At 38.2% G+C, this 13,043-nt stretch overlaps 1 protein-coding gene across 3 annotated transcripts in view; it reads left to right on the top strand.

The window, feature by feature from the left end:
- The window catches only part of RFTN1 (raftlin, lipid raft linker 1), a 104,006-nt gene that overhangs the window by 39,219 nt on the left and 51,744 nt on the right, over positions 1–13,043 (top strand). For 2 of the 3 annotated variants that reach the window (XM_005480920.4, XM_074538162.1), the window contains exons 3-4: positions 835–1,021; positions 11,501–11,609. In XM_005480920.4, coding sequence (XP_005480977.2) covers positions 835–1,021; positions 11,501–11,609 — 296 coding nt within the window. Of the gene's footprint in view, positions 1–683; positions 715–834; positions 1,022–11,500; positions 11,610–13,043 lie in introns of those variants that run through there. The other variant, XM_074538168.1, reaches the window with a different exon arrangement.

The raw sequence follows: 13,043 nt of genomic DNA, 5'->3' as shown, positions 1-13,043 counted from the left end.
GGTGATTTATGGGATTTTCTTTTGAATCCCACAAGACTCCAAAGAAATAAGGGCAATTGCTATACTGACTGAAATATCCATGTGTATGTCAAGTGTCTGACAGGAGTCAGCAACAAATACTTGACAGGATGGCATAAAACCTTGCAGTAAGCAGATTGGGGAAGGATTATTTTCGTATACTATGTCTCATTCTCACCTCTAATATGTATAGGTTTGCTTAAACCCTGAGGTAAAAGATTCAGTGTTTATTCTAAAAGGTTTCTCATTGCTATAGGTATGCATCACTCAATGTTCCTATTATCAATATACCTACAAAATTCTCTTCAGACATTTTGGCAGATACTTGGTCTCATCAGCATCTTGCATCAGAGATCTCTTAGTCTGATTTTGTGTAGATTGATACTTCTTTTTATAGCTTTTGAATTTGACATGTTCTGCCTTCATTGACTCTTTTCTCTTGTTTTGTTTTTTTTACTCATGGCTTACTCTTCTTTACTTGCATTACTATGACAACTACTAAAACCTAGAATATCTTTTGACCAACTGCCTTGTTTTTATTAAATTCTTCAACTAATCTCTGCCAGGCTGTGTAGTGGATTTGGCATTTTAATGTATCTGATTTCTTGTTTAATTGTGCGAGTCTCTTGTGTAATACAAGTCCTTCGCCAAGACAGCCTGCTTAAAATATGAAATACAAAATGGGTCTCAGGAAAGGTCAGTTTTGGTGTTAATATTGTAGATCAGTGTGAAGCTTACTTGACTCTGAAGAGTCTGGATTTTAAAATACATGATAGTCCAGTGTTGGATTATTGACCAATTTCTTTTTGTTTCCAGCTGAGCTGCCAGGATCATCTGCAATCAAGCTCTCCTCCTTGTATGATCTTCCAGCTCAGCTGGAAGAATTGTACCAGCAGGGCTTTGTCTTGGCTGCTGTCCACCCTTTTGTGCAACCAACTGATGAAAAAGAGAAAACTCCCCAGGAACAAATCTTCAGGGCCGTGCTTATCAAGAAAACAGAAAGGTAAAGCACTTCCAGTGAACTGGGATAAAAATAGACAATGTGATTTCCTGCTGAGTTTTGACCTACATCAGGAAATTATAGCAGAGTTTACTGTGCAAGACTTGATTTTTTTTTTTTTTTTTTGTGGGCTTGAATAGGCTTAACATGTTCTTCATGTTTACAATTTGTCTGCAGTTTGGCAGGCAACTTGGAGAATAACAAGTTGAAATATGCTCTGTATTTTGGGATGTGTTGTCATGAGAGGCAAACAAACAAGCCCTATGCATGACAGTTTGCGAGGATGGTCTTGTTGGTACCCTTTAAAAATTTATTAGATTAAATTATGACAGGAGAATTGTTTGCTTAGAAAAGGCATATTTTGTGTTTAGACGGTTACAGTTAATGCAATTAATTTGAGAACTGTAGTACTAACGCATACTTCTTAAATTTATGCGTAGACTTTAGGCCCTTCTTTTCTCTAAACAGTACAAGTTTTAGTCAGTGCAAACTCCATAAATAAAAAGCTTTCCTGCTTTGTGCACTTATTAAAATGCATTAAGAATATCTTACATAAAATCTGAAGATAGATAAAGAAACAGGAATTCTGATCTTTTATGATTTAATTTCATTTCTAAAAAAATCTATAGGATGTGCTGTTAAATAGCCCAGAAGAAAATTGAAATGTGGATATTTGCACACATATGATTTTTAGTTAATGATTTAAAACCTAATTTAATATTATCTGACCACCCTCAATTCTGCAGCTACCTGTATTGTTGCAGCCATTCTCTCCAGTTTCCTACATCAGCTGCATTCCCCAGTTCAGCTCTTCTTACCATGACCAATTCTGAAGGCTGACAGATAATTAAACCTCCATCTGGCAATCCTTGTCCCTCTCTTTGTGCTGATGCTTGAAGAAAAGGACATAGCTGGTTTATACTTCTATTTAAAAGGCAAACCATTCAATTTGCTTCAGTTGATAGAGGCTGTGGACAGAGTTGAAATTCAGCCTCTGACCTAAGGAAAAAGTTCTGCATTTTGTTAGCAAATGTATGTAAATGTTAGATGTCACAGGAAATTTGAGCTTCTAAAATAACTCTAATTTTGCCTTGACTTGATTTTAGTTTTATTAATACAGAACTTCCTGCTGGCTTGCCTGTTATTATTGTTTAAATGGCTTCCGGTTTTATGGTTAAAGCATAGAATGTTTGGCTGAACAGTGGACTTGAGTGATGGTGGGCTGAGATTGTGTGATTTTGGGGCCTTGTCCTCCCTGCCTGCACATGCTGCAAGCAATGGAAGTGTTTACATGCATGAGTTTGTAATGTTAAGTGTGTGCTTAAGGACTTCTGTTGGTTAGGGGTCTTGAGGGTTCAACATCTTCTAGGTCTGAGCTCTGAAGGCCTGTCAGGGAAGAGCTTGATGTGGTCCTCAAGCCAGAGTGCTCAGTGTCTCTGCTCTCACACTGTGTCCAGTAGTTCACTTCTGTGCAGAGGGATTGTGGAAGAGTACAGAATATTAATTGCCTGCTCACTCACTTGGGTGCCAGTGTCACAGGCTTTAGACAGCTGTAAATGACTGTACAAAACTGAAGACAGGAGAGAGTCTTGAACCAATTATATTTCCTTTTACAGTCACAGTCCACTTCTCTGCATTTTCTTATCTGTCATTTTTGACTGCCTAGGGAAGCGGAAGGGACGTGGTGAAGCAGGAAAAAAACAAGTACCAAAAGGGAAATTACATCAGTTTGATGTTTCATGTAGCTGAAATGTTCCTGAGTTTGGCTTGAGAGTATGGAAGCAGCTTCTCCCATAGTATGTGAGTGCAACAAATATTTGCATTGCCAAGTGTGATGAAGAGAGTGGGTGTTGCACAGATTTCAGATAACTATGGCCTGCATAGAGACCACCTGTATCTGAACTGCAAGTTCATGTCATTCCACAAACAGCTGGGGACTGAAAATATCTAACAGTATGAAGAAAAAAGACCCACTGTAATTGTTTTAATTAACCTTTCTCATTACACTGCTGATAATGATGAAATTATATTTTTCCCCCTGAGGACTGTCAGGTGTCTTGTCATCTCAAGGCAGTCTCTGTGTACCACAGTTAAATCATGGGTAGAAATTATGTCTGCTTAGGCTAAGATCAGATGAATGTTTATTTCTGTTATAAGATTTTAGGAGTGAAAGTAGTCCAGCCACAGTTGTAGGATCACTGGTAACATCATTTATGCTGTGGAGTACAAATCCATCCCTTTGGTGGTATGGTGTTTATGGGGAGCCAGGAGTCATAAAAAACTCTGTACTTGGTGTGGAGCCCATCCTTGGGGAACCTGGGCGCTTCCTGCAGAACACCTGAGGCTGCAGCTCTTTTCTCACTGCAGGTGTTTCACCCCAGGTGGCTCCAACACTCTGCACTTCATCTGTCCATTGTCTGGCAGATACAGAGTGTGTTTTGCGCCTTCCTTTTTTTGTTCTCTGAACGGAACAGAAATGAAATTGTTGCATTAGTGCCTACAGTAATTAATGCCAATTCAGTCTATACAGAGACTGAATGCTTGAATAAGTCTTTAGTCAGTGTTGCATCTCTCTGTGTCAGCTTTATGGTTTAAAATTAATACTGTTGATTTGTGCTTTGAGGACTTAGTTTTATAGCTCTGCCCCCCCAAAGGTAGGAAGAGGCTGTGCCAGCTGCAGCAGGTGAGGGATATCAGGAACACCATGCTGCTGCTGTCAGTGAGATTTGCAGTGCCTGAATTTGTTCAACGGTAAAATGGAAAAGGTATTGCTGAGGCACGTTGTGCATTAAAATTAATGGACATCACCTGTTAGTGTTATTTTTATCCTATTTTGCCATTGTCGTGTAGCTTCACAATATTCCTAGTGAATTTACAATGGCATTGTACATTAAGGTGACTTTTAAAGTCACTTTGATAGCTTTCTGTTTAATCTGGTATTGCTGGCTTTGTTATCTTGGCTATGTAATCATTTGTGGTAAATATGGAAATAGGAGTCATTCCTGCTGTAGGACGTTTGAAGACACATCCCTATCATCCCTATTGTGTATGGAAGCTGTACATGTTGAAAATCAAGGATTATCCCCTGAAAGTGTTAGGGAAAATATGGAATTAAGGGACAGATTTTTTAAAAATTAACTGTTTGCAGTGCAAAAGGCATCATGTTCAATTAAAGTAAGCAAAATCAATGTAGGGGTGTTTAACTCTAGAGGCACTGGGCATGAAGGTAGTCTACCAAGTTGTTAAAAAACTCTGCCATTGCTCTCATTAAATTTAATATAATAAGTTTAAATATTTCTGTAGCATCTAATGGCATGGTGTACACTAAGCAGTTGATTGGAAAGTGGTTTGAAAGTCACATAGAATATAGTCAGATAAAAGAATAATAAATTCAATGCTCATGAATACTTTATTTGCCCCTCTAAATTTCAGTGGACTTAACTCAAAGGCAGTTGTTTGTTCTATTGTCTGTGCTGAGTTCTGAGGTATGTGGGTTTCTTGAGGAAGAAATCTTGAAGAATCTTGCATCAGTTGTGTGAAGAAAGCTCTGAGAACTGATTTTTGCAGATTTTTTTTTTTTTTTTCTGAATTTAGGGAAAGCCCCAAGAGTGAAGCGTAGGTGTGGCCTGCTGTTCACACTCCTGCTTGAGAAGAGTAGATTCACACTGATTTACACTTAGAATCTCAGGAAAGGGAATAAAAGCTGGTACCTGAAAAGTGTGAACGTGTGACAGTGGCACTGTGCTGATGGAAGGAATGGGGGGAGGTCCGTGTGTTTGGGAGGTCCTGGCTAATGAAGATGAGGAGAGTAACACATTCTTACATTCCCCCAGGAGCAGAAATCAGTAGTTCTTTGTGTCTGCAATAACCTTTTTCTCCTTGACCTTTTATTTCCACACTCACTGGCTTTTTTTTTTAACAATCTCTGTGCAGGCGTCTTGGGTGCATTCTTATTTTGGACAGCTTGTGGCTGTTGCAGGTTATCTGTTTCCTGTAGAGAAATTGCAAAGTCAGCCCCTGAACAAAATTGCAACAAAACCATAGCACAAAGCAGCTTTAACTTGTTCCCAGCAACCTGTAGTGTCATACCCCTGTTTGGTATCTTAAAGTTTCAAAATTCAGTGTCAGTTAAAATGTTTTGATGTCCCTTTCTAAGTGGTCAGCACTGGAAAGCAACCTCCATTCTCTTTCAGCAGGAAAGGTACAGGGTCTGGGCTCATAAACTGTCTGCTTATAATAGTTTTGACATGTTTGCAGATGCTTTATTGCACCATGATAGAGAAGCAGGGGATATAAATGGTATTCCAAAGAATTTCTCTCCATTGTTCCAACTGTGGCTTAGGATGTACCATCTACAGGTTTTGCCTTCAGTCAATAAAGCAACCAACAGGGAAGCATTGCACTGCAGAAGTAGACTAAGTAGTTTAATTTAATCATAATTTCTTGGAGTTTCTGAATGTTCTAAATTTCTGTTTTGACCTCAAACAGCTTTGCAGCTGTTTTCCCTTTCTGCAAAATAATGAGGTGTCGAGTGTTGTAGAGATTCATTTGATGAGATGATTCTAATTCTATTTCTGTAATTCCTGTATCTTTTAGTCCTGACAAATTCAAACTATCATCAGTTGGATAACAACAACTCTATTTATCTGCGAAGGAATATGACAGACTGAGTTCAAAAGTTTAATAGTAAACAAAGATTTTTACAGTTTCCTGATTTTGCTGGTATTTCTCTTTGGTGTTTTCACTTTGGTGAAAGTAGGTACTTTGCATAGATAAAATATATTTTTATTTTGAATATAAATGCATCTCTGTGTCTATGTGTCTGGTTTTCATGTAGGATTTAAGCTTGAAGATGAGAAATGTCTGAATTTGCCTTCATGAGCATTAGGGATTATTCAGGTTTGTGTGCAAATGTAGTCTGTGTTGTTGCTCTCAGCAGGCTGATTTCAACTTAATGAAAAGATAATATTTATTCCATGCCCAAGAGTCAACAGATATCTTCTTTTAGCTCAAAGGACAATGGTTTGAGTTTTGAAGGCTTGTTATCTGTTACAAGTTCAAAGAAATACATATTTCCTCACAATAACTTCTAACAATGACCCGAAATAAATGTCCTTTCATCTGTATTCTGAAAATTATAAACACTGCACATTAAAGATGCCTGTGCATCAATACATGCCCAAACTTTTCTCAAGAAACTTTATATACTGTCATTAAAAAAAGTTTATAAATTTTACTAACAAATAATATTTATTCCAGTGAGAAGATTTCCTATAGTAAAGAAAATGTTTAGGTAATAACATTAAAACAGTGTCACATGGGTTAGACTTGGCTCTTAGCATGCAATATACCTACTTCTTTTTTTTGTAAAAAATGGTGGGATTTTTGGCTGGGCATCATAAAACCTATGGATTTTTAGTTGTTGAGTTCTTGGTTTTCAGATACTCTAATTTTGCTGGAAATTTAACCTGAAATTGTAGAGATACCAGCTGCTCATGCTAATCACTTTGGTGTGGTTTTACTGTTCTTGTAATGTAGACCAGTTTGTTATGAATGTACAGTTCTATTTGAATGGTAGAGCTATTCCTGTGTAGTGGAAAATCTCAAAACTCTGCTCACATTCTGAGCATCATCTTAATGAAATAGTAATTTTAGAGCATCTCTGCAGTTTTCCAAGTGTGTTTTGGCATGCTGAGCTCATGGGCATTGGGAACTTCAGGAAGATTAGGACCAAATGTTGGCTTCTTCAGTTCTTTCTTGTATCTGGAAAGGGCTGGAAATCCAGTCTGTAAGGGACACCAAGTTGTCAGCTTTAATAGTTACTGTGTGAGTTACTGGTTCTCCACAGCTGGTTATGGTTTTTCTACCATGAAATGGTGCTTAACAGCAAACAGCTGTGCAGGAAATGACAACCTAGTGAAACAACCATTGTAACATATTTTTGGCCAGTGAATTTCCAATTATAAGTTAAAATCTTATTTATTCAATGTATAATCTTCTTGTTTAGTGGTACTAGAAGCCCTGTTTAGGATTCAGGATTACACTTTTTGGAAGTCTGTGGTCCTGAGCCCTTTCCATATTGGTAAAATTTAAGGGTACCCTCTACCCCCACGCCGCCAGGCCTGTGAATGCTGACCCTCTGCTCAGCATCAGGTAGACTGAAATTCCACCTCAACTCTTTGCCATCCTGTGATTAAGGTTGTCCGTGGTGAGCACTGAGTTTACCTTCAGTGGCAGAAGAGCCCTTCTTCAGGAAAACTGTTAATGATCAACAAACAGCATATAAACAAAGAAAAACAAATGAAACCCAGGGTGTGTAAGTTGCAATGAAATTTTCTGGCAATCTCCATGGCCAACCAGTGGTTGTTCTCTCCTGGATGGGAGGCAGGAGACTGCCCTTCCTCACTGCAGGGAAAGTGCTGGTGTTGTTCACACTGTCCCTTGTGTTCCCTCTCAGGCATCCCAAACGTGTAACAGTGAGTGCAGGGTGTTGTAGTGACTCGGGATGTAGCAGCTTCTCCAGTTCATCCTGCCTTCCAGGAAGGGCACAGCATTAGTATATCCAGGTGTGCTGTTCTCAGGGCTGGACCTTTTTTAATTAACCCAGCCATTTTTTTAATCACAGGAATAAAGGTAATACAAAACACCCAAATGTTTGTAGGAAGATTCAGTTTTCCAACTTAGGAGAAGGAAAAGAAAATGAAGAACTTGATGACTGTGTATCCAGAAGAAAAGGAAGATCTTCAGAACTGCTGGAGCTTACATATTTTTTGACTAAACTGATCTCAGCATTTCTCTTTTCTCCTTTTTGTTGAGCAATATTTTATGATGGGAAAGTGAAAATCAGCTTTACATAAACCATTGCTTTAATTTTAAAGTATTTTATAGGTTGGACTCCCAGTAACATCCTGTGCTATAAAACTGGTAAGAGACTCCTGGGTATGGATTATTGGGTTATTTCTCATGATTGACATCAGTCCTTTTTCAGAAAAGAGCAGAGGAATGCAAGTGCACAGAACTGTGCTCTTTGGGCTTTTTCTCTGGCTTCTGGGATCTTGGTAGATTTTATGGGGGTCCTACTTCATAGTTCTTTCGTTAGAAACTATGAAGTAGGACCTCCATAAAATCTTGACATTTTATGGGGGTCCTGCTTCATAGTTTCTAATGAAAGTGGTCCTTAAAGTAGTCCCATTAAATTAATAAAACTAAAACGATATTAATTTCTGTTAATACAGAATTTAGCTTTATCTACAATTATCACTTTCTCTGTGGCTGTACTAATAATATTTGAAGAGTTTAATGGGAGACTTTTATGATATTTATGACTACTTTTTGATACACATATGAAATGCACTGTTTATTGCATAGAGACTGGAAACAATTCCTTGCCCACGTAGCTTTACTCAGAAAATTATTTTTGTGGTCTGTGACATCCACAGGTATTTATTATTTTCACATGAAAAGGTATGGCACTTGTTCTGTTTGTTTTTGACAGAATAACAGGCTTTTAAAGCTTTCCTAAAAAGGTAAAAACTACCGGTATAAACAAAGACTTGCTTTTAACAAATACAGACATAATTTAGTTGAGAGCATGGAAAAATACTTCTTGGAAATAGAGTCTTTCTATTGGAAGATATTAACGAAGGATTTTATAGCCTTTAGTAGGATCTGTTAAGTGTGTTCTGTAAAATAATGTTCATAACAGAGTGCAAGCTTATTTGATGCCATTTCTTTCATGAGACCTAGTGCAGAGGTAGCCCCTAAACTGCTACAGAAGGAATAAATTGTCTCCAATTAAATATTTTCAAGCAGCAAGTGTATTTTAAGTTAAGTGCTTCTTAAAGGAGTTAAACAGGACATTTTAAGCAGCTGCAGTAATAATCACTATATTTTTATGCATATAATCTGTATCTCAGATAACTCTTACTCCTTTCAGAGAGGTTGGACGCAGGTCCTCAAAAAATTGCACAAAATCAGAGCTCAGGGAGCTGTTCAGGGGGAGGAGGGGAATTAGGAGAGAGTGGTTCAAGGCCAGCTTCTCTCTTCCTTATACCTGTCTATAAACTTTATCAATACAGGTTGAAAAGGATTTATTTTTTCAGGTAGCCAGGGGATTTAAACTTTAAAATGCAGTCTATCTCATTCTTTCAGAGGAATTAGAATAGTGAATTTTCATGTGGGTCACAGCAGTGCCAGTTATGAACAGCCTTTGCCAAATGGGTGGGCACATAAAATAGCATGACACATACTTAATTTCCTGGATTTGATATCTTGACTTTGAATTTGAGCTGTAGCATTTTGCAGTCTTAGGGAGGGGAGTGGCTTCCTCAGTTGGGCTGGCAGAGAGCTTCTATCCAAGAGGGGAAATAGTGGAGATATTTGTTCCTTGCATTTATAGTGCTATGCAGTTGTCCCCTTAAGATGGAATTGGTTGTCTAAAAAGGGCTTGGTTCCTTGCTGCCTGTTGGTACCACACCTCTGGTTTGTAGTTACACAACAGCCAAAGCACTGGAGAGTTGCATTTGCTCCACTTGATGCTGTATGGACTTGACTTTACAGTGTTGAGTGGCAGTGTTGGTAGTTAATTGATTGCGTGAGCATTAGAGAGCCCTAGTTCATATTATTTCTGTCTAGAACGTGGCTAGATAACATCAGGGCTACTTTTCCTGTTTGTCATATTCAGGCTAAAAAAAAAAAAAAAAAGTAGGTCTGGTTGTAAGTGCAGTAGCAGGGAGGATTTCTAAAGTTTATTTTTATGTTCTCGAGTTCATCTGTGGCAGAAAATCTGCCCAGGATGGATTTTCTTATCTAGGACTTTAGAACAGCAAAAATGATTGTCTGCAGTACACGTGTTGTCCCTCTCAAAATGATTTTTTATTTTCTTGACAAAGTTGTTCTTGCTCTTAAGTTAATTTATGTGTGCTTGTTGCAGAGGAGTTGTTCTGGAATACTGTTAGCCCCTCAATAATGATCTGTATAAATTCTATAAAGATGTTTGGAGAATTTTTATGAACACTTTAATTTTTGTTTTAGCACTTTGTTAAAATTTTCGACCAGAATGAAGTAGAGAATGGAACCACAGGTTGTAAGAAGAACCTAGAAAAGAGGGAAAAAATATAGAGAAGGGTCTTCAGTGTTACCAAACAATGCACAGTCTGCTACCACCTGTTCAGGTATAAGTGAGATAGAGGACTGAGGTGAGAGTGTGGCCTGTGTGAAAGTGGGAGGATCAGAAGTAGCAGATGTCTGCAGCATTGCCTAGGAAACACTGGCAGTTTGCAGTCAGCAGCCCACGCACCGCACGGCTCTGGCTCCGGGGAACTGCAAGTGTCTGGGGAAAGCCCCTGGGACCATCTGCAGCTGAAGCTTTGTGTCACACAGTCCCAGTCCCCAGAGCAGGCCTTTTGCACAGACTGGCTTTTGCAAGCGTGGCAAGCCTGCCCAGCCCCTGTTTTGCTGCCTCCTCAGCACTCCCAGTTCAAACTTATGCACCTTTCTTTCTGTCCTCTTGGTAGCCAGGCATCAAACAACTGCTGGCCAGGATTCGTTCTTCACTTGGAACTTGGTCTTTTGATTCTCTGGGAAATGTTAGTTAACTGCTTTGTTACTGATCCCAAGAATGACAAGCTTGCTTTTATTTTTAATGTTCTTCCATGTGTTCTTCTGAAAAACTGAGAAAGTGAATGATTGTCTAGACATCCTCTGTTGATCAGGTGTATCAGTTTCCTTTCATGGGAGGCAGGAGGAGATGAAAACTGCCTTCAGTAGCACTGCCTGCAGAAGATTTTTTTTGTTTCTGAAGATCATTCAGTATAACTTCCAAATATTCCCTTGGCATATTATGACCAATACCTTATTTCCACAGTGCTCATTTGTTCAGCAAACAAATATGGCAGATGCCGTTTGCTTTGAATTATTTTAGGAGTTAGCCTCTTCTGAAAGAGAAGGGGACTTCAGGCACAGCTTTACATTTCTTGAAAACAGAACATAAGCTAAGACTGAAGATTAAACTATTTTGATTAGCCCCTGATTTTAGATGTTGTTTTGGAATAGTTCTAGATAAAGAGAAGGGGTTTCTTTTAATTGCTGTCTGAAATGCATCTTACGGGGTGCAGACCATCTGTCAGACCATAGCATTGGAACCTTCTTTTTGTGTATCCTGAGCTTTATCACCCGTGCATCTCCTTGGTGTTGGCTGTAAATGCCAGGCTGCCAAAATGTTTCTTGGACAGAAAAAGAAATCTGGAAATCCCTGAAGCATCCCACCATTGGTGGTCATTGGTGTGATCTGCTCCCCTAGCATGTGGGTCACATATTGTAGCTGCCACTTGTCATGACTGTACTGACCTCAGTGGGAGGAATGTATTGGAACTGAAGTTTTGTCTGAAGTTTGGCTCTGCAGGAGAAATACATATAAATGGGATGTCTGGGTATCCAGTGTAACAACAGAAATTGATTCTTCTTTTCTGTCTGCCTCTTTAGGTCTTCAAAAGGCGACGTCAATAGTGAAGGATATGTGTTGGAGGTAGAATGCTGCTCCTCTTTAAACCACCTTTCAGAGAAAAAGGAGATGCCTGATTTTATTAAGAAAGTGAGTAAAAAGAAAAGGGGGGGAACCCCCCAGAACACAGTATGCTTTTATTTGCACTATAATTACTGCTTGTAGTTCTGTCAGTTTGTCAGTAGGGATATGTATCACGTGGACCACCTGGAATACTGTATTAGAATTTGTTGTTTTGTAATTTAAAGTATCTGAACAGCAGTTATACTTCTTGAGAGAAACAAGTTTGATCCTATTATTATTAAAAACTTATTTGTAGTGTCACAGGAGAATGACCTCCCACAGGTGATATCAATGCAGAAGATGGTCCTACAATGTACATTTTATGTTGAAACAATATATATAGTTTCTGGTTTTAGTGTCCAGATATCCTGTTGGATAGTGCTTTACCTAAAAGGCGTTTTACGCCCAGATTATTTAATTTTGTTTCAGTATCACATGGTGTTTCATAGAGCTGGTATTGGTAACCTAAATACTTTTGTGAACCAGAATACTGTTGCTTTCAATTAAGTATTAAATATATATTAGGGAATTTGAAGAGAACACTGCGATTCTTTATCTATTGCCTTCTTTTTAAAATTATTTTTGACACTATAATATTCTGCCAGACTGGAAATTAGCAGGTTATGTCCATTTTAGTGAAAACAGATTTACATTGTGCTTGTTTTAAATTCTTCAGCATCTGTTGTGTCCTGTACATGTTATATGAACTAGCACTGAGTAGTGTGTTTATTTAGCCACAGGGTGTGAGTAGGCATGCTCCCCTAGCTTTAAGTCCATTTGCAGTGATAATAGCTAAGAAAATTTTTAGAATAAACTACAGCACAGGCGTTATGAGCTTGATAGGGACTCAGCTTGACAGACTACACTGATCTTCAGTCTTCCATTTTTACTGTGAATTTTAAGAACTGGATTAAAAATAATGCAGCTGTAACTATCTGAGGCTTAAATATATATATAGATTTTGGTATCAGAAAAACTGAAGTTTTCTGAACACATAATAGCATTCAAAAATGTGAGCCCAAATTTTGTTTCAGGTCGAACTGTGTTATTACACTACTATTTTGATGTTATCTTGGATTATTTCAATATATTCATACTTAGGAAAAACGGGTGTAGTTATTGTGTACCAGTTTCAACATGTTTGATTTTGTTCTTCAGTTCTTTGAGTCGGAGTAGAATAATAGGCATAACTGTCACAACTGGTGGCAAAATTGTGCATCATTGAAACAGAAAATGCCTTTGCATTTGTAACTTCAGAAGGAGTATGGATAACATGAAAACAAAATGACAATCCAGGAGTCATCTTATTTCCATAAATATCCAATTCTGAGACTCTTTAGAATGCTTTTCTAGACATGGAAATGTTGCTGTTGATAGAAGCCATTTGATTGTGGGGTTATGAAGATCCCTTTTTGAAAGATAATAATTTAAATTTTAATAGCTAGAATGTATATTTACAGT

Source organism: Zonotrichia albicollis, chromosome 1 (genome assembly GCF_047830755.1).
Source record: "Zonotrichia albicollis isolate bZonAlb1 chromosome 1, bZonAlb1.hap1, whole genome shotgun sequence".
NCBI classification, from domain to species: Eukaryota; Metazoa; Chordata; class Aves; order Passeriformes; family Passerellidae; genus Zonotrichia; species Zonotrichia albicollis.
This window is presented reverse-complemented; position numbering and strand designations above follow the sequence as displayed.